The 26,759-nt window shown below is 44.2% G+C and overlaps 1 protein-coding gene across 7 annotated transcripts in view; it reads left to right on the top strand.

The window, feature by feature from the left end:
- The window catches only part of znf521 (zinc finger protein 521), an 89,549-nt gene that overhangs the window by 61,441 nt on the left and 1,349 nt on the right, over positions 1-26,759 (top strand). For all 7 annotated transcript variants that reach the window (XM_068603164.1, XM_068603155.1, XM_068603122.1 and 4 more), the window contains 2 exons: positions 10,800-10,931; positions 17,029-17,144. In XM_068603164.1, the coding sequence (XP_068459265.1) occupies positions 10,800-10,931; positions 17,029-17,144 (248 nt within the window). The remainder of the gene's footprint in view (positions 1-10,799; positions 10,932-17,028; positions 17,145-26,759) is intronic.

The raw sequence follows: 26,759 nt of genomic DNA, 5'->3' as shown, positions 1-26,759 counted from the left end.
GTCAGTCACAGCCATGGTGTGTTTTAATCATCTCTGTCCCACTTGGAGGAGCGCTGACGGTTAGAGTGAGGGTTCCCTCCCCTGGACAATACCAGTATGCTAGAATCTCATACGCTCTGATGTCAGACGTAGGAACCAGTTAAGAAATATGAGACGTTTCTTCCTCAAGTTAATCCGGCAAATTCAATGGGGGAATCAAGCAATGTCTGGTGAATTTGAAGACATATCACAAGTGTGTTTGAAGGTTTTTTGTGATCTATCAAACGATATGACAGCTGGAAGGAGATTGGCAACAAAATAGCAGGAGTTTGTCACTATAATAAGAGAATGAAGATGATAGAATAATCAAAACCCACGACATCTTAGAAGCTTAATGAGCGAGGGCTCCCCCCAAGCGAGCCATAATAATAGCGTTTTGTAATTCTATAGCCCTTTTGATAATACTCCAAGGAATTTTAAATAGACGTTTCTTTGTAAACCAAAGTAGGTTAGACTGCAAATTATATTTTCCATAATGCAGCAATGCCGACTGGAAGTTTGTTGTTACAGTACGTTGCTGAGAGAGAATGTGCGCCTATTTAGATATTAAAAGATAAATATACAAATACATGCAAACATTGTTAAATATACCTCTTAATCACAATGTCCTTTTTTAATTGGAGCTGGAGTGAGATTTACATTTAATGTTCACCAGAGTGACATGCGCCACCAAATTGAGCTTTAAAACAGAAGTACTTAGCAAAATATTCCTACAAGCCCCCAAGCAATTAGTCCAGCTGCCTGCCTTTGTCCACCTACCCATTGTGTTCTTTGTAAAAACCATTCTCTTACACCTCCACTTACTCCATCCTTTGAGACGCCATTGGAAATCTAGGGCTCTAAGTTGAACCCACAGTTGGTTTAAGTGTAATGAAATGTGTGTCATGTCTCTGGCTCTCTCCCTCTGGCTCCCCCTCACCCCTGGCCCCCTGAAAGCACTGCCTTTGACAGGAAGGCCTCAGTGGCTTCTTCTGCAGTGATCTTTAGCCCCTTCAGGTCCCATTGACTATTTCAGGAGGTCCCTGCGATTTGTGGGTGGACTCAACCATTCACGCATGCTTCAGAGCATCGACAGTGAAGGAAAAATAGACGGATAGATGGAGTGAAAGCCTTGAACAGCTAAACTGGCCCTCTGAGAAATCCTACCCTGATGCCTGCCCGCATTTTGAAAAAAAGAAGTACAGAATAACATTTTTTTTTTTAAAAACAGAATAGCCTCCACACTGATTGTGTTTATTAGTTTTACATTAAGATTATTGAAACACCAAGTTGGCAGAGCTTATTGTACACGCTGTGTACCTAGCTACGGGCTTCTTCTTCTTTTTCATTCTGCGGTTTACACATAATAGAAACTATGGCAACAGAAGTCAGGTGCGGTTTCTGCAAAAGGACCCAAGCTGAGCCATTCCAGATGATGCCCATTTAAATTTGAACATATATTGACTCAGTTCCTAGTATTGTTTTTTGTATTTTTTTTATCATATATTCAATCTTTATGCAAATGAGGGCGAACAGATCATGCATGGAACACTTACTTTGCATCCGTACATGTGTGTGTGTGTGTGTGTGTGTGTGTGTGTGTGTGTGCGTGTGCGTGTGCGTGTGTGCGTGTGCGTTTATGAGGCTGTGTGTGTGAATTACCCGAAGCTTCTGTGAATGTGCGACTCTCTGTACGTGCGTTGGCTCCAATGTGTACGTCTGTGCGTGGACGTGTGTCAGTGCATGGATATTGCAGCTTGAAGAGAGAGTGTGCATGTCCACTATATTAGACAGAGCGCGTGAGGGGTGCCTCAGCATGTGTGTACTGCTGTCTGTTCAGAGCTCTCGGCGCCAGCAGGGAGCGCCATTCCAATTTACCCATCAGCCACGGAGGTAGGGGGTAAAAGCGCGGGGCATCGCTGTCGGAGATTTCACATTCGAGGGACGAGATTACCAGTCAGGGGACCCCTGTGTGGAGGTGATGAGGGAGGGAGACTGCAGGGGCACAGTGTGGGGTCGCTGGGACGGCTGGGGGACGGAGGAGTGCTGAGAGGGGAGGAGGGCAGCACGACTCAACTCCACCCCGGAATCCGTGGGCTCTCTGTTTTCTGGGGAGCGTAGCTGCCAAGCTGCACATCTGTTTGACACCAGGCGCTGTGGTATGGCAGTCAGGGGCTGTCTGTCCTGATTCGCATCTCCTCGCTCCCTAGTTTGTTCTCAGGATCTGGACAACTCCTTCTCTTTAGAGTTCTTTGCAAAACGGTGTGCTGTGTAAAAAAAAAAAAATGAAAACAAAGGTTGTAAGATTTTAACTTCCATAACAGCAAATCCTTTATCCTCCTCTTTTTCTTTTTTTCTTTTACCGTTCTACATGCTGTAACCACATGCAGGGGAAAGATTACAAACACTGGAACACAATCATGGCCTTGTAAAATCATCGTGAATAGTTACCTCAGACCCAGTCTGCTGTCTGCCGCGCTCACTCAGCCTGTGTTTGAGTGCCGGCCAAGTCAGCCATGGCTGCTCCAGAGGCCCCGGAGCCTGTTGGGGAGACGGGACATTCCAAATAGCATAACTCATTCTTTACACCCTCTCCGCTGCCATTAGTTAATTATATGCAGGTGTTTTCCTTTCTCAGGTTTTTTTTAGATCTAATAAAAAATGTAACCATAAGTACATAAAGCCAAATAGAAGGAGAAAAGGAAGGGGGAAACATTGTGGAGGAAGTGGCTGAATGTGCTGTGTGAAGCAAATTATTGCCCCCATGTAGATTCATCAGTTCTCCCTGCTGGATTAAGGAAGGGCCTTTCTAATGAAGTTCGCCCCGTCAAAATGAAGGGACTAATTCTGATTTAGCTGAGGTAATGAACTTCCCCTCTCCTAGTGAGAGCAGCACCATGGGGCGAGGAGAGAGGGGTGGTTGCGTAAGGGGGGGGGGAGGCAAAGGAGAGTGGCAGCGAGCGAGAGCGAGGGAGTGAGGCAAGACGAAGACGAGACAGCAGCGAGACATGGAGCGAAGACCGAAAGATAGAAGGGAGAGAGGAGGCTAGGTGGAGAATGAGAAAAAAATTATGCAAAACGCCTGTCTCGTATTTGCTGAGATGTATTAAATTTCCAGCGCGGGTGCCTGTGTTATATAAAATTATGCTAATGTCTCGTGGCCCGCTGCGAATGGCGGCTTGCTGGTCCTGAGCATGCGTGCCTGGCCGCTACACGGAGCGCACTCAGTGGGACTCAGCTTTTCTATTAAGGAAAACCTCTAGACACCTGATGATGAATTCTCTCTCACCAAATGTTCCCCCTTTTTTGTGTCGAAAATATGAGCGCTTTTCTAAATGACTTTGGAGAGCCCGGCATGGCACTCGGCGGCCTGCGTCGAGCAGGGGGGAAGGGGGTGTGAGAGGGGGGGTCCCTCTGCAGCAGGCTAAGGGAGTCAATTAAGGCAAGCACTGATAATTATAAGCCGGTAGAACGCAGGGGCTGGCTAATTGTACAGTGTTCCATGCCGTGAGCCCAGCCAAGGGGCCTCTCCGCAACGCTCTCTTTCCCCGTTCCTTTGTGTGGACCGCAGACCCCATAGAGCCACATACCTCAGCCCGACAATGCCACAGTGAGGCTCGCGACGAAGAAAAAAAAAAGCCAGGCATGTGCCCGTAATTAACTTTTTAAATTCAGGCCATTCGCTCTTTTGAGACCTGAAAGAGATTCTGGTAAGAATCACACCTCATTTCTTCTCTCCTCTTTGCTTGCCAGAAAGTTGTTGTGTTTTTTTGTTTTTTTTTGTTCCCATTTTACTCTTTCTTTACTTGTTTGTCATTTTTTTTGTCTTACTTTGCATAGCAACTGCCATTGAGCACAATACTGTTGGAGAGTTAGGGCATGGCCACTTGACCTTTATTTCTTTCTAACAAGAAAATAAAGCAGCAATTTAGAATAGGCATGTATAGAGTAAATTAGAGCATTTCAGAGCGGAATGGTGTTTGTGTGGCTGCAGGGGGTCGGGCGCTCCAATGCAATCCATCTCAGCAGCCTGCACTGTTTGTCCCCGATGGACCTCCATACCTGCCCGCAGCTGCAGCGCCTACACATCATTCGTTAACAAGTATTCGGCTCTTGCCTTTGTTGTTGTGGATTTCTCCCTTTTCTTTCTTTTTTTTCTTTTCTCCTGCCTCTGTGACCTACACACTGTTCATTTGACCGAGTTTTAGCCATTGTGTGGTTTCAGCTATAAGAATAGCCGGTAATGCCGTCCAGACGAAACACAAAATGGCAGAGCATCTTTTAAAGCAGCTTCATCTGGTTCTACTGGCTATAGTTTCCCTCTTGCAGGCTACACGGTGATATATGTCAACCAGTTCCAATATATATATATATATATAGATATATAGATATATAGATATAAACACAAAATCTGGAATATAGGCCTACAGTCTTTTGGCCATGTTATAAGCCCTCCAAAAATCTCATACCGTAGGCCTACAAAACTCGGTATAACTTGTGTGTATTTCTGACTTTACGAAAGGAATTGACTGACACTGAATAGGATCTAACAGTGATATGAAAGAAAAGAAAGATTATTTCCTTTTTGATATCACACCACTGATTGCCACGCCGCCTTGACACTGTTGAGTCATAAACGCTTGTGAAGACTTTACTAAAGTCATGCATATAGAAACACAAAGCACAGCATGTTTTTCTCTCCTCGTTTGCTCACAGCTGTGTGGAGGTATGCCAGTCAACAGGTAGTCCATTCGTTCCTTTGGGAAGCTCGATGATGCCAAACAAACACGTTGACATTTACGTCGGAAGTGTCTAACTTTTGTTGCAGATTTTCGAATGGACTGTTTATCTGCACTGTGTCACACATCACTTGCTAAGTGAAACGTTTGTTGGCATATTTCGCTCGCATTGGTGACATGCTAGCTGTGTAACTTATATAAAGCATGTATATGGTTCATACGTCTTTCAACAAAATAATTTTGTTGCCATGCATTTACAAACTGACAAAACTGTTTGTTTTTTTTCCCATTTCTGCGATGGCATTTCAATCCATCCGTAAAGAAATGCATTTCCTTTCATTGAACATTCATGGAATAAAGGACACAAAACATAACTATGTGCAAACGAGGCGTCATACATTTTTGTCTGAACATTTAAACATTCGGCCTCTGGTACAAACTAATGTCACATAATAATCATAATTTGAAAAGCACCGTAACGCTGTGGCTCTCTCTCTTTTGTCTCGAATATGAATGCCTCAACGATGACTTTTGGCTTTAGTTTCTTTATTTGCTGCCTCAGAGTATCGCTCAACACACATGCACGGGGCTCTTGGCAAATAACTCAAGTGGAAATGTCTGCTCAGTGCGCTTATGTTAGGGAGGAGAAGTGTCCTTATGTTTTTGTCCCCCATGTTTTTTTGAACTCCAAAAGGTGTTCTAGTCCGCTAAACCTTTTGTAACCTCCACTCAAGCGTCACGCATGTTTATCTCAACACAAAACCTGTCAGTTTGGTGTCGCTACCTCTGGCCCGGCAGCCAGGGGAGCTGTGAGGCGGTTAATGTAGGCGCAGAGTGGCTGATCCTAGCAGGAGCCTAGCCCTGCTCTGATTAGCACCTCCAACGAGCTGCCATGCATCACAGAGACATGTTCCCCCAGAATCCTTTGCTCTTGCTGCGCGAGGGCGTCGCCGACACTGACATGTCACAGCCAACACCTCACCTCTCCTCCTCCCTCCGGAGATTGGAAACCTGCATCAGGCATGCACCAAACTTGGGACCCGCTTTTCTCTTGCAGACACCGAATGTGTCTTTGACAACTTCCCCACAGGCAGACTGAAGTAAAGCTTCTCCTTTCATGCTGCAGTAGTTTTCCAATCTCTTTGATTTTATTAGCTAGCACTCGACCACATTGCCATCCCTGTTCGTGTAATACATTAACCCGTGATAGAATGGGGGTGAATTTTCAAGGTGCTATGATTAAATATTGTACTTTAATTTTTGACATTTTGCACTTGACTCACTCTGTCCTTCTCAAACTGCGGAGGCAGGAAATAGATATTAGCAGCGTTCCCCCCAGGCGCCAGTTCTCCAATCAGCTTTGGTCTGGAGGGAGTCCATCCCTTTGCGCTCCCACCTACCACCTTCCCACCCCCATCTGCAGCATTCTCCAGGCCTTAATGGGCCTTGTAGTACTTCTGAAATGAGTTTGTTCCTTATGAGCAGTGCTTCTACCTCAAGAGAGCACACCACACGGAGGTGGAGTCAATTTGTATTCACCCATAATTCCCTGGGCCTTAATCACTCTGATTTTCCCCCCATTATCTGTTAATGGATAGTTCCCGCGGAGAGAAGAGAGAAGTAAACCCACCTACTGTTTACAGGCCTGAAGCTGTCTACTCTGCTACCATCCACAATCCCATAGTGGGTTGTATATACAGCAGCGAGTCCGCCGAAAACCAAATCTTCCCGGTTTATTAACATGCAACTCCAACATCAGGCTGATTATTGTGAAACAGATGGTACGGAACGGAAAGCTAACTCTTCCTAAAGGTGAAATTCCTCATAAAGAAGAGCGCTCCAAGCAGGTATTTTCTGCCTTCATGGCATGGTCTGGCAGTTTAGAAACTTAGCATTGCATTGACTTATCGGTTTGACTGGGCCAATTTTGATTATGATGGTAAGTCTGTCTTTTCCAAAACAACCCATTCAAGCCCACTAAATATTCTCAATTTGTTCTCCCACTTGTTTACTCATTACTTTCAGCAAAGAAGTGCCTTGATTGATGTTCTTAATATCATTCGTTAGAGTGTTCTGCTTCCGCGACACAAAGCAGCATGGGTCCCTCTAAGAGTGAGCTTCAGAGAACCATTCACCATGCCCCAGAGAGGAGTGTAAATCTAAGTATCTGTTTTTTTTTCTTCCAAAGCCAAATGCTAAAAGTGATCCTGAATTCCCCTCCAATTCAATTCTGCTCCTCAGCAGAATTGTTTAAATAGAGTAAGGGGCAGTGGTGGCGGCAGGGGAGTTGTGATGTTGGAGCGGAATTAGCGGAGGGACAGTTTTTAATTAAGCAATGCCCTGCGTTATACTTAACTACACACTATTATCAGAAAGTTAGGCTGTCTTTAGTTACTTTTGGTTCTTTTACTCACTGTCCGCTGATGGCTCTGCGTTCACACTCTAAGCCAACCATGACATCTCTATTCACAGACACCTTTATGACTGCCTTAAACATACAGAATTCAATATGCTGCAGCTTTGTCGTTGTTACATAAAGCGTTCATTAAACTATGCAAGCCAGACCCGCAAGCCCCAGTGTCCCAAACAACCTTCAACAGCACATGAACTTCAGCCGGGATAAAAAAAAAAGAGTAAACAGCACGGAGAAATAAAGACCATTCTTTTTGAGAGTAGTTTTTTTTTTTCTTCCTCCCTCTTCTGTCCTCCACGTGGGAGAGATATTAGGCGTTTGTGTTTTAAGGAGCTGTGAAATACATAAACCATGAGCCACAGGAACGCGAGGCCCTGTGGATATGCAGATGGGCTTACTTTGCTGGTGTCAGGGATGCTTAGAGAGAGCAGGCACAGGAGCAGTTCTCATCTAAAGGATTTTCTTGGGAGTGGAGAGGGACAGGGTGGTGGCAGTGGAGAACGCTCGGGAGACTCGCTAACAGAGAGCTGGTGGCGGGAGAGAGACAGAGATGAGAATTGGGAGAAAGAGAGAGAGAGAAAGAGAGCTGACAGTCCCATGTGGCCCTGTAACTATATCCAGAGTCTGCTCAGTGCAAAGCAAGGGGTGAGGGTGGGACCACGCAGGGCCATGCTGATTGGGCAGCCCTGGAGAAGGGCTGCGGGAATGACAGGAAGTGACCTCAGCCCAATGAGGCAGCATATAGGGGTGATTGAGCTGACTTCCTCCCTTGGCTCTCACTAAGAAACAGGCTGCCAGCTTGATTCAAGTCCTGTAACTCTGCCGAAAACCAACCCAGCCCTGCACTGACTGCGTCACAGGAACTAACAGAGCACAGTTTACTAAGAACATCTCACAGTCAACCCTCCTTTCTCTTCCCATCTGTCTATATAGCATGTAGCACTCTTTCAGTTGAGGGTTGTAAATTAGCATGAGAAGAATCTTGAACTATGTACTTATTGAAATGTATATCACTAGTCATGTTGTATTTAATTCATACAAGTTCTTAGAATTATCAAACAACAAATTAAATTACCAAATACAACACTGAATTAATCCTCATAACAAGTATTGTTTGTGTAGCCAAAGATAACTTGTAGCTCGCTGCTCCCCGCACTAGACCTCCATTGCTTTCCAAAAACTATTAGAACACCTTATTGAGCCATGTTGATCGTAGTGGATGTGTTAATTGTGATCCAAAATACACCATCCATCCCACCGAATATGTATTTATCCACAAAATAATAGTTCCCAAGAAATGCACGATTTATTCCTGTTTTGGTAACATTTGGTAAAATCTTAGCGACTTGTTTTAAAGGTGTACATCTTTAGTAGGAATGAGTGAGTCACAATCCGGTGAGCAAAGTAGAGGCAGACTAACACATTGCTGATTTCCATCTGTTAATCGTATTTGTTGGCAATTTGAAATATATAGAATAGCACAAGCCTCATTCTTCAATTTAAAGCAGACTGTATACATATCTTTTTGCCATTTCCCCCCTCGATGCACCTGCTCACAGACATAAACACACACATGCACGCACACAAGGTCAGTCAGGCAGGTGCAGAGTTATCTGCATAATGAAGCAGGCCAGGTCTCCAAAGGGACAGCATTGTGCACTGGGGTCAAATGAGGGCTGCACATATGGCAGAAGAACAGATCCATGAACCTTGCAGCAAGCTTGACCTTATAGTGTACACCCTCACACGAATAAGCTAACCGAATGGGGATCAAAGAGTGCAGTGATCCCATTGCACCTTGTGCCACCTCCCCCCCCCTTTCGCTGATGCCTGCTGCTACACCCAGACGCACACGTGGGCCATGGAATATCTCATCTGTCAAATGCATGATCGCAGAACACATCATCAACTCGGTCCCTTTCAAACTACTACGAGCTGCTTTGATCGGCCTTTACCTTTTACTAGACGGTCTTGAGGGAGCATGATCTGTCAGCTTGTGCTGATGCTTACAGCTTACTGTGCGGTTTGTTTTTATGCAGCAGACACCGCCTTATGCAGCATGCAAGGCCATATGTTTCTGTTATTGAGAATAGAATGTAAAAGCACATGTGGTAATATGTTACGGGAGAAAGTTCAGCGTGTACACGTTGTTTCTTTTGGCACTGCGGGAGATGTTTCCATTCCCCTCTCATCCTGGAAATATCAGGGGTCACTGAGTTGATTTGTCACTATGAGCCTGTAGCCAATAGGTGCAGAAATTGAGTTACAGCCTTTTTTAAAGATATATATATATATGAATATATATATATATATATATATATATATATATATATATATATGTATGTATATATATATATATATATATATATATATATATATATATATATATATGAAAAAAATATATATATAAATATGAAATATTTAACAAAACACCGACATAAAAACCTATCTCTAAATAAAAGACTAGTTTTCAAATGATTTTTCTTTTTTCTTTTACAATAGATTTTTTTTTTCATTTGCTGGTAAATCTTTGTTACAGAGCAATCGTTGCCTTGCCCATCGCAGGTTACAATTTAATTGCACTGTGCTGTACATCGATTAACCCTCTACTACTTGGATCCTCCAGGAGCTTGCGCCCGGCACGGCGGGTTCGGTGGATTTGTGCATCTGTGTATCCGTGTCTCTGGTACCCAGGGCCTACGTGGCTGTAGAGACCTGGGGGAAAACCCTTGATGAGTCCCCGGTGTATCCGCCCCACCCCCTCGCAGTAGCTGGCCTAATGTCAGCGTTGGCAGGGGTTTGATAGAGCACTAGTCCGGCCCCATGGTAGAGTGTATAGGCTTTTTATTGACGCACTGGAGATGGGCAGTTCTCTTGAAGCCTGAGTCAGCAGATCGCTGTGCTGCAAACGAGTGTGCAGGTTCACAGTCTGAACGACATTTACTGCGGCCTCGGCCTCGGCAGTGCAAAGTTTGGATAGACGTGGAGGGAATTCTAATTCCAAGCGGATAAACTGGGAATCTGTTGTGCTCCTGAAATAACTGTCGCATCACTGTATTAAAAATGTTGACACGCGAGCATGTCGTGGAGGAGAGTTGTTTTGGCAGCCTTGACAGTCAGTGTATGTCCACTGGAGACTTGATAAGATGATTGGGTGACATACAATGAATGTTTTTTAGATTTCTGTTTTTTTTAAACATTCTTTTGTCCTAAAAGTATAAGCACTCTGCACATCTGAAATGAGACTATTTAATTGTTCTTTCTCTATTTAATTTCGATTCACCTTTCAAAGCACAAATTCCTTCATTTAGACCTCCTTCAAAATGTGTTTTCTTTTGCCGACAGTAGAAACAAATGATTTTGCATGTACGTTAATCAAAAAAAGATGACGCTCACCATGTTCAAATGCAAGGCCCCAGCTGGTCATCCAATTTATGCCTGATGGGAGCAGATCACACTTTTATATTATTTTCTGTCTCATGAAAATCACAGCCAGGGGCCTTTGCCACACATTTGTTGAATTCAAATTTCATGTGTAAGAAGTCAAGAAAAGAAACCTCTGCCATTCATGCTTTACTTATTTTCCTTCTCATGATTTTCTTTGTGTTTGTGTTGTTTCTCCTCTGCAGAGGAAGGATTGAACCATGAATGCAAGCTCTGTAGTCAGTCATTCGACTCACCAGCGAAGCTTCAATGCCACCTGATCGAGCACAGCTTTGAGGGCATGGGAGGAACCTTCAAGTGTCCGGTCTGCTTTACAGGTATGCATTATGTTCGTGTGCATGAGCGTGAGTGTGTGTATCATAGGCTTGAAACCCAATGAACTGACAGGAAGGTAGTTTTTTTTTAAAATTCTCAGTATGCAAAGCTTTTCATTTCCAAGTCGTCGTCTTTTCTTTTTTTCTTTTTTTTGTCTAGTGTGAAAAGGCAAACGGGTTCTAAATGAGTTGGGAAAGGTCAAGCAAGCGGGTCGACTAAAGTGGAGAACATTTTGCTGCATGTGGCTTTTTATTTAGTCAAATTGCCTCCAAATCAAGGCCAAAGAAGTGTCATGAGGTGAGAGGGGGAGAGGGAGGAGAGAGCAGGGGGGAAGACGGTGTGAGCGGAGGCGAGATGGGGGGCATGGAGGAGTGGGGAAAGAAAAGGAGATGTGTTAATTGTGGATGGCAGTGGTGCTGATAGCTGTAATGATCTCATCTGTCTCTGTGCGTGGAGGTGGAAGGACCGGACTCCTCCTGAGAGGATAGCGCCCTCCTTCAGTGTCAACAGGGTTAACTATCTCTATAATGAAATCTGCAAAGTCGTTAACTTCAGCTCTTCACTCTTCACTCTTTCTCCCTTCTCAGCTCTTTACTCTTCCTCTCACTTTTTGGGTCCTCAGCTCATTTCCCTCTTCGCCTCCCCCTCCCCCCACACCCAATTAACATCATTAGCTTAGATTTTGCACTTGGCTCAAATATATTTTGCACATTTCTTACCTCTGCATCCACATCGCGGCTCAGCTCCTTATTCATTTTTCTCATCTCTCTTTCTCTCCACACTCCCCTCGTGCTACTCCGCTCTACTTCTCTCATTGCTGTTTTGGCCTTATCTCTCTTTTAGCAGAAGCCTATTGATATATCCCCACCCCGAGCCTCCCCCACCCACCCCTCACAGGGGTCTGGGCATTTAATATCCAGAGCATGCCTCCTTCATCTGAGCCTTCATTTTCCACCGCCGGCTTTGACAGACAGGTCCCCCCTCTCCCTCCGCGTCCATATCGATCACGGCGCATGAGAGAGAGGGATGCTGGGAGGGAGAGGGGAGGGGGGGGGGGAGACAGAGTGCACCCTGAGGACAGTGGTCGCAGAGCAGACAGACAGATGGGCGAAAGGCCCGTGGTGGTGGGAAAGGCAGGCTGTGGAGAGTATGTATGGACTGAAAGGCCTCCCTCTGTTGGGGATGCACGGGACAGCCAGAATGAAGTCAGAGCACTGGGAGGGAAAAAACAGGAACTGAGAGTTCGCCTGACAGCTGTCCTTGAATATATTGCTTGAAGTTAAGCCTGACAGAAAGTAGAAAAAAATACTTTTACAGTTTGTTGCTGGACATATGTATTTTTCATTATGTTAGGATATATACTGTACAGTTGTGCAGCAGCAGTATTCAGATCTTGTAATTCATTAAAAGCAGCAATGATTGAAGCATGATTATCTTGCAGCACCTATAGGTTGAGGAATGATTCTCGTCTTGGATAAATGTTGCGAGACCGCGTTTATTTTTTTAATTTGTTCAAAACCACAATCTTTAATTAGCCTTAACCTTCGTGGTTTAGTTGCGTAAACCAAACCACACATGGGATTCAGGATGTGAACCCATGGTTTGCCTTAAAAGTAACCGGAAAAACAAATTAGGGTATATCTTCTATAAAATAGGTTTGGAGTGAAAGTATATACAGCACAATGTATATATATATATATATATATATATATATATATATATATATATATATATATATATATATATATATATATATATATATATATATATATATATATATATATATATATATATATATATCTATATGTATATATATATATCTATATGTATATATATGTATGTATTTATATACATATATATATACATATATTAAAAAAATATACAAATACAAACCAATACAATTATGCATTACAAATAATTACTTTCCATGTATATATATATATATGTTTTTGTTTTTTTACTGAATTGTTGTGCATTAAAACACAAGCAGCACTTTTATGTTGTAGCTTATTAAAAGTTGTGCTATTTTTACTGTTTGGTTGTTTAATCTAAAACAATCCATAATTTGTGTAATGTTTAATGTTAATATTCAAAGTAGGGGAGAAAAGTACAATATTTGTCTGAGAAATGTAGCGAAGTAGAAGTCAACTCACTTAATTGTTACTGGAGTTACTTAGTTTAGGGTTTTACCAGAGCCTACTTTTTATAATTCACCATGAGGTTTCAGTCAGTTTTGTTTTGTAAGTGTCGTTGAGTCTGTGCATGCACAATTCCAAAACCCTTATTTGCATATTAAAATGATGACTAGTACAGACGCAATGAGTCAGACCATAAAAGCAAAACTTTGATCAAAGTAGGTGGTGCCAGTAATAGCGGCTGGGTCATTAAGCTCAACATTACAAGGTTACTCTTAGTTAAAAAAAAAAATCCCAACTCGATGCCCATGTTTTGATCTACCCGCCGTGACCCAAAAACTCTGTGGGAGGCAGGGAGTGATTGTCATTCTTTGACACACCTGATTATCCTCAATCTGCACCGAAGGGAGCAGAGAGAGAGAGAGAGAAAGAGAGAGAGAGAGAGGACAAACCATACCACAAAACATACCAGAGGAAAAAGAATGGGGAAAAGTAAGTCTTAGTCGGTAGATGAGGAGAGACAAAATAGAGGAGAAAAGGAGACAAAACTTGGAGGAAGCTGAGAGGGTTGCAACTGGCAAGTTTGGATGTGAGATGAAAGGGGGGAAAGAGAAGGAGGAAAAGAGAACTGTGTAGGGAAGGGAGGGTAAATGGAGAGAGGTCCATAAGCCCCTGGATGATGAGAGGGAGGCTGACTCTCCCAGGACAGATTTGACAGGTTTCAGAAGTGGGGGAGCCTGCAGCTAGAAGTGTCTGCCTGCACCCTTAGGAGCGTTGGTGAGGGCTGGTGTGGAAATTGTGATTGGGAATATGTGCTTAAGACAAACAAAACAGAAGAAAGTGTGCCTGATGAAAGTCGTGTGTGTGTGTGTATGTGCGTGTGTGTGTGTGTGCGTGTGTGTGCGTGTGCGTGTGTGTGCGTGTGTGTGTGTGTGTGTGTGTGTGTATACACTTTTCGTTTACTTATGTCACAGCAGGAAGTACAAACTTGAAAAACTACAGGATGCAAATCCACAATAGTCTCGACAAATACAGTAGTTTAATTGGCTTTTTGTTTTCGGTTGCTGCACTACATTCTGCTGGTGCGTGATGTTAGAGTTATGACATATTGCATCCAAAAAACAACAACACGGGCTTAGCTTGAACTCAAAACTAGTAGTTTTCAGCTCATAGCTGCAAATCAACTTACACAGCCGACATGTTTTGTGTTGCCTCAGAACACTTGGATCAGCCTCTGCATTGTGAACTCTTGGATTAAGCAGAAACGAACACATGTAGGCTAGACGAATAAATAAATGAATAGGAGAAAGGGGGAAAAAAGGATAAACTTTTTTTTTCCCTGCCTGCACAAACAGCTTAGTATTGGTGCAGTGCAGCCTGCAGAGAGCACCACCCTGCCAAAATAAAGATGAGCCGGGGCCTGTAGTAAAGGAGACGTCTGCCATGGGCGGCCCCTGAGATCTAATCAGAGGGCTTAATATCCCCCACAGCGAGGAGACCTTGGCCCCTCAGCCCCCTCAGCCCTGACACCCCTGACGCCCAACCCGGCTCAGCGCTCTGTTCAGCTCCGCTCTGCTCTGGCTCCACGGCCAACAAACTCCACAAAGTTCTCTCTCTCCCTCCCTTCTTCTCTCTCATTCTCAGCAGGGAGAGACACAATGGCCAGCCACTGATCCTGTTTGGATGTGGTTTTGGATTATTTCTCTCCCGTTTCTCTCTGTCCTCATTTTAACCCTCCAGGACGACTTTCTCCTTGCAATGGGCATCGCTGTGGCATGTTTCACATGCGGTCCGCGCCGCCGAATTCCAATACCATGTTCCCTCGTTGATCGTCTCAGCTTATCTCTTTATTACATGTTGCATGCTAATATGATGATGAAGACAAAGAAAGAGTCTTTGTTCTAACTCGTGCCCCTAAGCTAATGGCTACCACAGTTTATAATAACATACACTGTGTTTTCAAATCGTCTTTATTAATCATAAATGAAACCCAAGCCTGTGAAACTGGTAAAACTGAACTATATGAATTAGCTAAAAAGTAGCTGAACTTCCATTACAATCTTTGCCTTAAATGTCACAAGTCCATTTAGTATTTATTGTTCTTACAGGAGACTTGTAAGTGCCATTAGTGCATTCAAGGCTCTGGCACTTTAAGTCCGCTGCCATTATCCGCTTGCATAAGAATAAATGCCGAGTCATAAATTGATAAATGCATAGCTGATTAAATGTGTCTCTTACTGGAAATGGACCAGATATTCACGTAAACGGCGAGCATCAGCCAACTTGACATCTCAGTTGTGTTTGGCCCTATTGTACAGTATTTGAAGGCCCCCCAAGTCTCAAATCCATTTTTATTTTTGCTGTATTGACTTTTTCCTCCGCTAGCCAAAGACATAATGAAGGCTTCCTGCAGCTGCGGTGACCTGCCTCCGTACAGTATATGCAGACAAATCGCAGCGAAAGAAAAAAAACTATTGTTTATCAGCGCATTTTGTCTTCCAGAGCATGTATTCCCCACAAAGAAAATTGTCATCGTTTTTAGAGCATAACAGAGGCACAAATGTGCATGATTGCCGAGGCCTTAACCTTGAGCAGCAATGTTTTGTGGCAGACTGTAAACCCAGCCATCTATCTGAAATTATGTTTGTCGTCCTATTGTTGTGGTCATTAGTTTCAGAAACGGACCATGGAGTTGTTGTTTTTTCATTAGAGAAGGTTTGTTCATTTCTGGTTAACATGCCGCCATGTTCCAGAGACAGCTGTCACCCAGGCATTAGCAGTCTGAGAGCAGCACCACAGTGTGACTGCTTTGAATCCAAACTTTTATTTCCCAGGTCAGGAGTGTGACATTCAATGAAAAACCGAGTGCGTCTCAAGTGTACGCAGCTCAATAATTAATAACCGCTCTCCCAGGTGAGCTCAAATTGGGACGCGTTAATGTTGCGGAGGCCTGCCACAGGGCTGCGGCGACCCCGAAGCCATCGCCGACAGACACCTCACCTTTCGTGTGTTTTTCCCTGCTCTCCTTGTGGCCCCACGGTGCATGCATTAGAGGAAAAGTTATTTTGAGCTGGAAGAAATTTAAATGAAGCCCCCCACATGCTAACTTTTTCCAGAGCATCCAGGACCTTTGAGATTAGACAGCCGTCCTTAAAGCACAAGGGTCTGGGATAACAAACGGCATGTTTGAAGTGCTCCTTGGAGAATGCCGACACACACACACACACACTCACGATATACACAATTGCCTCCCCCTTGGCTTTTTCAATGTGGACTATGGCTTAATTAAAGCACAAATGTACGGTATATGTTTTAAGTTCCAGTGAGTTGTGTGTTTATATGATGGTGAATGTAGACTGAGTCTGCATGAATAAGTAGTGCAACATCATGAATATTTATATTGTCAATATAATTAGCGATGTAGACTAATGGAGGCCATGTTTTGCACTTGAAGCCATGCCAATTTTTTCGTGGTTGTTTATTTTCTGGCTTGTTGTCCCCACTGTAGAGCTAAATAAAGAGCATCATTATTACCAAAACATTATGCATTTTCTCGCTCTAGTGCCATAAATATGACCACTCTGGCTTCACAGTTAACATCTAAATTGTTCTGTTATTATTTTTTCTATTTCAATTAAATAGCTCATAACAATGTTTTCTCTATTGTTGATAGCACATTCATTTGTTTGTAATTAAGTAATTTTCCTTGCCATTTGACATACTCTGTCTTCAATTTTTATTCCGGAAGATGCAATTATGATGTTGCCTTTGTTCCCTTAACGCAGGCTTCAAGGCTGTACTCTAATCTCTAATTTACCACAGTCAACAATAGGAAGCGAGGAGTATATAGGCTTTTTTTTTTTAAAATGTGTTGTGTACAACACTTGAGGGAAAAGTCTCACTCTAACATACATGAATTCCTTTCTCCTCTGTCTCTGTGTCTCCTCTTCTTGCATGGGAGCAGTATTCGTCCAGGCCAACAAGCTCCAGCAGCACATCTTCTCTGCACACGGTCAGGAGGATAAGATCTACGACTGCTCACAGTGTCCGCAGAAGTTCTTCTTCCAGACAGAGTTACAGGTGAGCCCCGGGCCAGCTTTTACAAACATGGGCCACCAGCAGAAGCCACGGCCACTAATTGCACGTGACGGCTTAACAAACACTAAACACCGCTCCTCGCCGCACTCCGGCTATCCCCTCCATCCCGGCTGGGATGAGAGCCTCAGAAGGAATTATTTCAGTCCGTTTCCAAAACTCATTTGTGATGTGCAGATATGATTTGATTTGCTTATTAGACCAGCAGAGCACTAAAATATCTGGAATTAGAGGATTAGTGGAATGTTCGTTTTTGAAGAAGTAATTACATGCAGTGCAGAGGCAAAAACACAGTTGAGTCAATATGCCTGCATCTCCCCTCCTAATCACAGAGGAGGCCTCATGGCTAAATATGAGCTTTGTCCTCCGGGAGACCGTATCTGCCCTTCAACAAAGTTAGTAGTTGGACTTATGAACTCGCAACGTTAGAGAGATAATCCATTTTCTAGCAATCTTTTTCTCCGGTCCTTGGAGAAGCTGAAAAAATGAAACAGACCTTATTATATTATTTCACTGTGGTGGTGTTTTCAAGCAGCTCTGTTTTGTTTTGGGGATTATCTGCCTCACACATGGCACACTTCTCATATCCAGAATCTTTTCCTATTACCTTTTGAAACTGAATCATTAAAAAATGAGTAGTCTGGAACAAAAGTGCTCCGTCCAATCACTGAAATTGTTCTTAATTCGCCTTCAAGCGCAGAGAGAAAGCTAAAGCTCCTGACCTCATCCTCCAAGTACATTTATCTGAAACTTGGATTAGTGGCACAGCGCATTAGCAAGTAGCCAGAGGAAGTATCCAGGGCCTGCCTGCCCATTGATCGGTAACGATTTTCATATTGAGATTCAGGTTGTAAACATAGAGCCGTGTGTCTGCCAGGAGGAAGGTGAATGTGATCATTATCTGCTGGTCATTTGAGTGCCGCACCCGTGAGTAAAACAGGCGGAAGGTTATTTATCAAGCCTCGCGCTCCACCAAACTGCCAACATGGAGGCTTTTCACTAATGCCAAGGCCTCCCATACGTCACATGTTATATGTATATTCATCTATGATTGGTGCACAAGTGTTCTCAACACAGCAAGTGGAGGGGGAGGGGGGGGACAGGTATCTGTAAACACTCTAACCTGGGGATGTTTTTTTTGACATATTTTGTGATGAATTGATCTCCACCTCCCAGAGGTGTTGTTTCATGCATGATCATATTGTTTTACACCCTTGTGTGAAAAGAAAAGAGCAGAACATAAAAGACCTATAGCACTTTGTTGTGGAGTGGAGGAGGGAGAGGGGGTCCTGAAAAAAGAGCAGGAGTGAGCTCGGGGGATACGATGATCCTTATGCTCAACCTGCGCCACGCTCTCAAGGCGGTCCCGTGTGAGTGCACGCTCTCACTCCCTCAAACACATATGTTGCTCATTTAGATGAGTGCGTACGTGCTGTTTTTTTTTTTTTTATCACATTCACGCAGAAAAATACATGTCGTCCGCTCATTCATGCCGCGACCAACTTTCTTCTTTATCTGAAGACGCAACTCCTCAACTCAGTGGATGTTGGATTTGCCTCCTTCACTGTCGACAGTCGAGGCCCTCAGCAAACAGTGCAGGCTGGAGTCTTGTTTTTAGTTGTTGTTTGTTTGCGGTTGCCATTTCCCATGCATCCCACTTCAAAATGTCTCCCTGACACGGGGCAGTCGTTTGTCAGTCTGTCTGAAGTGTAGCTGTCTTCCAGCAGAGAGAGAAGTGGAAGCTCTCCCCCTTTGCCGGGTCTTGAGTTTGGACTTTCTCCCTAGTTCTCCCTGACACTCTGGCCCACTCACAGGCTGCCTGGGCTCCTCATCTCTCACAGTAGTCGGAGGGGTCAAAGGGCCAATGCAAGCTGGGAGAAGGAGCGGCGAGAGGGAGAGCTGCCACGGCAGGTAAAGGGAAGCAGGAACGATATTTTATTAATTTGCTGCTGAGATCCTGAAACAGACCAAAGGCTGTGACAGGTATCCAGTGCACCGCTCCACATTCTCCCCCATTGCCTCCCCCCGTGAACTCTACCCTGCGAGGGGCTAGCCAATTTTCGCCAGCCTGTCGAGATGGATGATGGGAGAGCATCCGTCTAATCAGCCCTCCTAGGACCCCCCGCCCAGCCACCCCCCTCAGACTGGCCAGATTGACTGACTCCTGGGCCTGTGTGCCCCAGAATCCAGATTCCAAAGGAGAATAATCTCTCTTGCTCTCCCTCGCTCTCCCTCTTTCCTCTTTCTTTCGCCGACAAAAAAAATATAAGCACTGAGATGCAGAGACCACCATTCCCCTCGAAAACTCTCCAGAGGACTCCCCTCCACCATCACACACACTCACACAGCCTCCACCCTGCGCATATCTCTTCCTCACCCCATTAAAATATGGAGCAAAGTCTAGATATTTCATGAGGTGCTGATGTGGAGGGCAAGTTGGCTGGCTGTGCAGCGCTCTCGCTGACCCTCAGCTACTGCCCACCCCTTGAGCAACTCGGAGGCATGGCTTCACTACATCCTCTCTCCCAAATAAGCCACTTTGGTTTGAAAATGTTAAATTTAGAGATAAAAAAATTGAAAAGCAACTGCCCCCTTTTGAGAAGCAAATGTTGCTGGGTTCGTACGAAGTGCATATTGCGACGTGAAACATGATAATACATTTTGCGTTGGCTTCAGTAGTTTTTTTTTTTACAATGTGAAAGGAGCTGAGACACTGACAATGCTGCGAGGCTGGATTAATTAACCAGCTTCATTAACTGATGGGTGTGCAGCGTTAGCCACAGTTTATAGCTGACATTTCTCTGAGTGCAGTTCATTTGTGAAGAAACGCACAAGTCCCGCTCCTCCAGAGATGCCGTGTACCGGAGGGCTCTGCAATCGGAGGCTTCTCTCCCAGCGATTCCAGTCCCTCCAAAGACAAGACAATGAGATTGAAGTAACACAACAGTGAAGATGACATTTTCTGTGCGAGATTCCCTTGGTTCTTTTAAGCCGGGCTGTCTTTTTTTCTTCTTCTTCTTCTTTTCTCTCAATCATCCAATTTCATTATCATTGCTTGAAAGTGACACGAGATTGTAAGTCATGTGTTAAGTCGCGCCGCAGTCGGCGGAGGAGCGGGAGGACTGGGGTACCGTATTACTTCTCCCTCTTCTCAGACGCCCGCAGGACACGTACCTTAATTGGAGTGTCTTTTAAAAGGATTCCTTCAAAGACAATCCAAAGCGCCCTGGCCTTAATGAGTGCTGAAAGTGACAAGAGCACATCTGCATCATGTTCTACTTCCCCACACAAATGAGATTCTCCTCTCCCCGTGTGATAGCCATTATTGCCAAGCTGTGACCAATTCCACTGTTTTAATTAAGCATATTTATAGGCTTCACGGTCACCAGGTGTAAACAACTATGCATGTCATAATGTCCGTCTAAGAGAGAAAAGAGCAAGAGGTGGACAGTCGCAGCGAAGGGAGAGAATTCGGGGGAGCGAGCAAGAAAGAGAGAGAGAGAACTGCGTGAAATTGGTTAAATGAAATTGGTTAAATGCATCCAAAGTGTGTATGTTCTTTAGATTCTAATGCATGGAATAACTTGAGTTTCTTCAACAGAAATATTTTAGGCCTTTCTTATCCACCTTTCCTTTTCATGAAGTCTTGAGAATGGCACTCTTCAGCATGAAGCACAGAGACCTAATTCCCCAGAAGTCTTTTCTTCTTTCTATTTTTCCTGAATTTTAAAACATGCCCCCAAAAACGCCCCAACTGCCCCACGTCCCAAAAGTGTCGCACAAAAGCAAAGCTTCATGTGATTGTCCCTAAGCGGCTCTCAAACACCCCATTTTCTCAGAATATCTTGATCTGCCAAGTGTGACAGCTCTTCACGCTTTTGAAAGTTGTATATATATATTTTTTTCCTTTTATATGACAACTTGTTTTCTTCTTCATCACCCCAGGTGCTCAGAATTCTGTCACCATTTCAAAAAAGTTGCACTACAAAATAAAAGAACAATGAATTAAGGGAGAGAAGAAAAAAAAACGCTGCTTGTGAAGCGCCATCATTAATATTTAAGCTTATTTATAATTATGTTCAACACTGTACACACTGTAAATGGGGACATAAACACCCTTAGATGACTAGTGATGTATCACAATAGTGGTGTTCTAGTTTTGTAGGTGGATCAGAATTAGACAGCATGACAGACCTAATGATCCTGGGAGGATATTCTCTTTCTTTAGTGTGTGTGTGTGTGTTTGTGTGTGTGTGTGTGTGTGTGTGTGTGTGTGTGTGTGTGTGTGTGTGTGCGTGTGCGTGTGCGTGTGTGTGTACATCTGTGTGCGTGCTCTATGTATTTGTCTTTGTGTCTGTCTCTCCCAGGGTATGATATGTGCATGCAAACACATTGTCTGGAGGGAGACATGACAAAAACTCCCAGAAGCCTTTGAGCCGTTCTTTTTTTTCTCTTTTTCCTGTGTTGCACCACTGGGGAAAGTTAAATCCAAACAAAGAGGAGACGCTTGCTGTACTGTGCTAGAATCCATCACCGGATCTCTCCCTCAAACATGTCTCTTTTACTTTTCTTAGTTGACTCTTTCAGCAACTTTGATAAAATGCCATTTTAAACGCTTCTCGGGGAAATTCACTACAGGTTTAATTTACTGCCTGTAGTGATTTGATTTTCAAGGGTCTATTATGCTGTTGGTGTTAACAAAATGCAGCAGAGGCCAAAATAAACAGCATTAGAACAATCATTCCCTCTCAAATTTCATATTCACACGTCGCACCACCAAAGTAATTTGACTCTTCAGTTGTTTTTTTCAAAAAGGATGTTGAAATGACACTCGTCAATTAAAAGCAAATGTTTCGATTCGCTCTTCCATTTTGGCGGAAAAAATATGAGCGCGCGGAATGACTCTCGCCCTCCGATAGAAGCGCGCAAATGCAGCGGAAAATTTAGTCCTCAAAAATCTCCGCATTTGTGAAGTGGCATATCAAGCAGCACAGGAGAGGGAGGGGGGCCAGGCGCTCTGTAACATCCCTAGTCAAAGTCTGTCCCCGACTGAAGTGGTTAAATGTGAGAGTAATTGTGTTTTGTTTCTGGGACTGACATGTGGAACCCCATGGACCCCATCTCCCTCCCAGTGACAGGCAGAGATCCTCCCCCCTCGCTCTGTCTAATTAGAGGATGTAGCCCAGGGCTCATGTCCCAGGAAGACCCATCCCCCTCCCAAGATGGCTCCCCTAAGAAAGCCCTTAATTGGGTTCTTTAGTCATAGTCTTCATTTTGGCTGGAAAGGCATCTGTGTGTTGCTATCACCTCAGACTACGGATTGTATCGCTCTCCAGTGTTTTTTTTTTTACCTCTCTTTTTTTTCTCCTCCCTCTCGCTGGCCCTCTCTCTATTGCTTTCCTCCTCTCCCTCTCCCCATCTCCCACTCTCTCCTCACTTAATGAGGCCCCATAATAACACAGCAGTTGTGCAGTTGTTTTGCTACCTCAGTCAAACAGCGGGATCACTGCATAGTGTGTTTCTAGTACCATTCACTTGTCTACTTAGACAGGGTAATGAGTATCATTTGGAGCTACAAAGCACCAACCCACAAAAAGGGTGGTCCGTCATCTCCGGTTACACCTCAGAAACATTTGGTCGGGGTAGTTAGACATCTAATCAAAGCATTTCCAGCACTATGGCTGTAATATATATTTTTACAAGCGTTCAGTGCAAATATGACCGGACGCAGAGTGACACACATGGAAGACATTGAAATGCATCGCTGTTGTCAACTCCGCCCGAGCCCGGTGCCGTTACTGTACGACTCCCCGGGCACCGCACTTCAAACAAGACAGTCTGTTACCAAGGAGACCGGGCCGGTTGTGGCACAACAGTGTTTGGGGTCATCCCTCCCCACGGCCTGATAAGTGATGACTGTGGAGAATGCCAACTGCTGTATTATTTATTTATTTGATTGTGTTCTTCATTGGCTAAACTAGCCAGCAGTAAGCCTGGCCTGAGGTCAAAGCAGGAAAGGATTACTCCCTCAGTGGACTGGTCAACAGTAGGGAATGCACAAAGGGAGGACTGAGTCAATACTGGTCCGGGTTCAACACACCATTAAAGATCAAGGCAGAATGCAGCACTCCTGTCTTTCTCCACAGCATTGTTGAGCGATAAGAAAACACGATGCACGGTGGCAGAACTTTTTACCAAATTACCCGAGACACAACGGAGTCAGTGTTGTCCATTGTTTTTCTTTCAGCCGCCACACAGATGTGCGTTAGCTCGAACATCCAAGTCATTTGGTTGCTTTCAGTCAAACTGCAAGTTTGGAACCTCAAAGAAGGACCATGGGTTCTTTGTTTTAGTACCATTTGATGACGTTCTCGTCTGCGTTAATTACATTCCTGAGTGATGACTACGGGTACGCACAGGTCTCAGTGGTTTTGTGCGCGCTCCCCATGCTCCAGATGTAGCTATGCAGACTTACCGTATGTCAGCCATGCAGGGTTGGAGGGACCTCGGCACAGACTGATAAGAGTTTTAATCAGAGCTTAGAGCGGGATGTTTACAGTTTTTGACTGATCCTTCAAATTTTTGATTATAGATAAACTAAATAAGACAGTTTAGCCGCAGGGGTTAAAATACACGTGCTTCTCTTTTCTAATTAAATAGTTTCTTTAATGAGTTATCTTCACTGTAACTAAGACTTACTTGACTCACATCAGCAAATCTGTGCTTTACCTTTACGAGCACATGCTAGCACGTCAACAGACACAAATAAATGTCTTGACTCTTTAAGTGAATATCAACGAATGCAAATATGTTTTCCTTATGTCAGAATGTTCAATTACAATGTTCTCAGAGAATACCCCAAATAATCTGTTCAGGAGTTGCAGTTCTTCTTGTCTGACTTTTAATACCTATTTTAATCCTGCAAACATTGAAACTAAATACATGTAGGGCATTTCATTGCCAGGTTGTCTCTCTGGTGCATTCTCAAGAATACATTTCTTCAAATTTGGCACAAATCTGGTGCTTGGACTCAAGGTTGAACTGAAGACATGTTGGTGGTCAAAGGTCAAGGTCACTGTGACCTTATGTTCATTTGATTCTCATGAACACAATATCTCAGGAACGCCTTGAGCATATTTATTTTACGTGCGAAGGCATACAACCATGAGCTGGTAATTCCAGTTTTTGAATTACTTTACATCAACATTACTTATTTTGTTACTTAATCAACTCACATAACATACTTAAGTGACGTAACAAACTTTTCCAAACAAAGAATAGGTTGTAAATTCTGACATACAAATAACTAAACGAATGGATTTACAGTTATTTCAGTTGTGTTAGTTTACAGCCTCCACATTAATTTATTTATGATTTTATACAGTGTTAGTTCATGCCCTCATTTTAATGTTGGTGACATTTCTGTGCAATGAATGATTACTAGAATAAATTATTAGAATTTAAAGATACAGCTCCTGGAATTTGAGGGATGTGTAACATGACAAATTGTGCTCAATGCTTGTGTAAAGTGCACGCTGCTTTGTTTGCTAGAGGTGCCTTGAAAAGGCCACGGCTTAAAAAGTCGTTACTGCTCACTCAGCTCTCGAACCACTCGATAAAGCCTGGGTTTAATGTTACATGCTGGATAACACCAGGTAGAAGAGCAGACGCAATGTAGGCTACTTAACATGTGCTCTGCAGGTATTAACATCACGCTAATCAAACATTGTTAGCTTGCGATTAGGATTTACGTCTTCTCTCTGTGATGTCGGACATTGTGAAGATTGCCTTTAATGCAGCGAGATCAGATGAAAGAGAAGATGTGTGTTAGTTCGCTGGACTTCCTTTGCACAGCTGATGTAAGAGATGCACCTCTGTTGCCTCAGCGGAGGCCGGGTGCTATCGATGGAGACCAGAGCAATGGGGAGCGACATAAAGAATGATTAGTTAATAAATCAACTCCCCAGCCAACTTGTCTCACTCTCTGCTCTTCCCCAAACCTTCCCCTTTATTCTCACCCTCTCCCTGTCTGCAGCAGTGTTAAATTCCTAAGACATGTTGCACCTGTTTGCATGAGTACACAAGACCCCTGCCGGATGTTCCCCCTCCTCTCCCACTACCCCTGAGGGCGTTGCAGTGGGGTGATGTAATCAGATGAAAGTGGTGGTTTTAACAGTGGCACAGAGCCGATGAGAGAATAGGAGAGGAGGAGGAGGCTCGCTCCGAGCCAATGCAGCCAGTCTTCATAAGGGAGAAGCGGGTGCGCATTATTGATCAGAGCAAAATTTAATTTAGTGGAGAATTGACTGCTATGGTTTACCTGAACATTGCTGCTAACTGGGCCCTGCAGCCGGCCTGTGTAGCCAGCAGGTGGTTGAAAGGATCGAGGAGGAGATTAAGGGTTGGAAAGAAGGGTAGGAAATGGATGATAAGAGGAATGGCAGAGTTTCAGGGGGAATAAGGTGGCATTGAAGGAGGGAGTTAGGCTGAGAGCTAAAAGGCTTAATGGAGGGCATCTAATCCTAAATTGCTGTGATTCTGGTGTGACACCATTAGTGACATCCCCCTTGCCGGGGCAGTGGACATCTTGGTCATGTTATTGCACAAGATCTAAATTAGGTGTTTCACATTGGATTTGACATTTGTGTTTGGCTGCTGTCAGGATTTAACTTATACAGCGCCGCCGCCGATGCAGAGGTACTTGAAAAACTTGACAAGGATGAAGATTGGAAAGTGACTCCCCCCAGCCCCCTCTTTCACCCCCCTTACTCATACACAGAACAGTTTAACAGTTTATAGCTACACTGCAGAGTTTAGTATCCACAGAGATAAAGGTATCAGTTTCATCTTCTTTTAAGGTTTTTTCCCCCCAGTCTTTTTCCTCTATTTCCCTTTAGTCTGCATGGCTGCCACAGCCACTGAAGTCGTTTAACACCGTCCTTGAGAAAGCCCTCAGTGAGAAAACTCCTGGCATGTTTAAGGAAAAGGTAGAATGCAGTGTGTGTCAGACAGAGCTGGGACATGCAGAGGGGGGAGCCATTCCCCAGAGGGGTTATTTTCCCCTCTAATAGCTGTTACGAGCCCTACATTATATCCAAGGAGCTACGTTCCTTTGGGGTCCACAGACACACACACACACACACACACACACACACACACACACACACACACCTAGACGCACTGCCACACTCGCACAAAGGCATGCACACTCAGTTGAGCACAATTTTCCTCTCTCTTTTTCTCTCTCTTCCACACACACACACACACACACACACACACGGGCACACACACTCAGTCCTAGCCGCTTTGCTCTCCTCGTGTCAATATCCTGCCATTTGAAGTCACGTACTGCAGGGGCTTCTGGGAGTCGCCGAGGAGCCAGGCTGACGGGTAATGGGCCGCATTCATTAATAAGGTTGCCGTGCTCCTGTCCCTCCTCAGCAACGCCAAGGATGTCTTCACCGGGGGGTAGGCGGTTGGTGGAGTATGAGGAGGGGGAGGAGGTGAGGTGGGGAGAGCGAAGAGAGAGAGAGAGAGAGAGTGTCCCGTGGGGAGTCTCCTCCCAGACTCACTTAAAGGAGCTTTATTTCAGCAAGAGAG

Source organism: Clinocottus analis, unplaced genomic scaffold, assembly GCF_023055335.1.
Source record: "Clinocottus analis isolate CAN_PGR_092001 unplaced genomic scaffold, fCliAna1.0.p SCAF_11, whole genome shotgun sequence".
Lineage (NCBI taxonomy): Eukaryota > Metazoa > Chordata > Actinopteri > Perciformes > Cottidae > Clinocottus > Clinocottus analis.
Note: the sequence above shows the minus strand (reverse complement) of the source record. Positions and strands in the feature narration are given on the sequence as shown.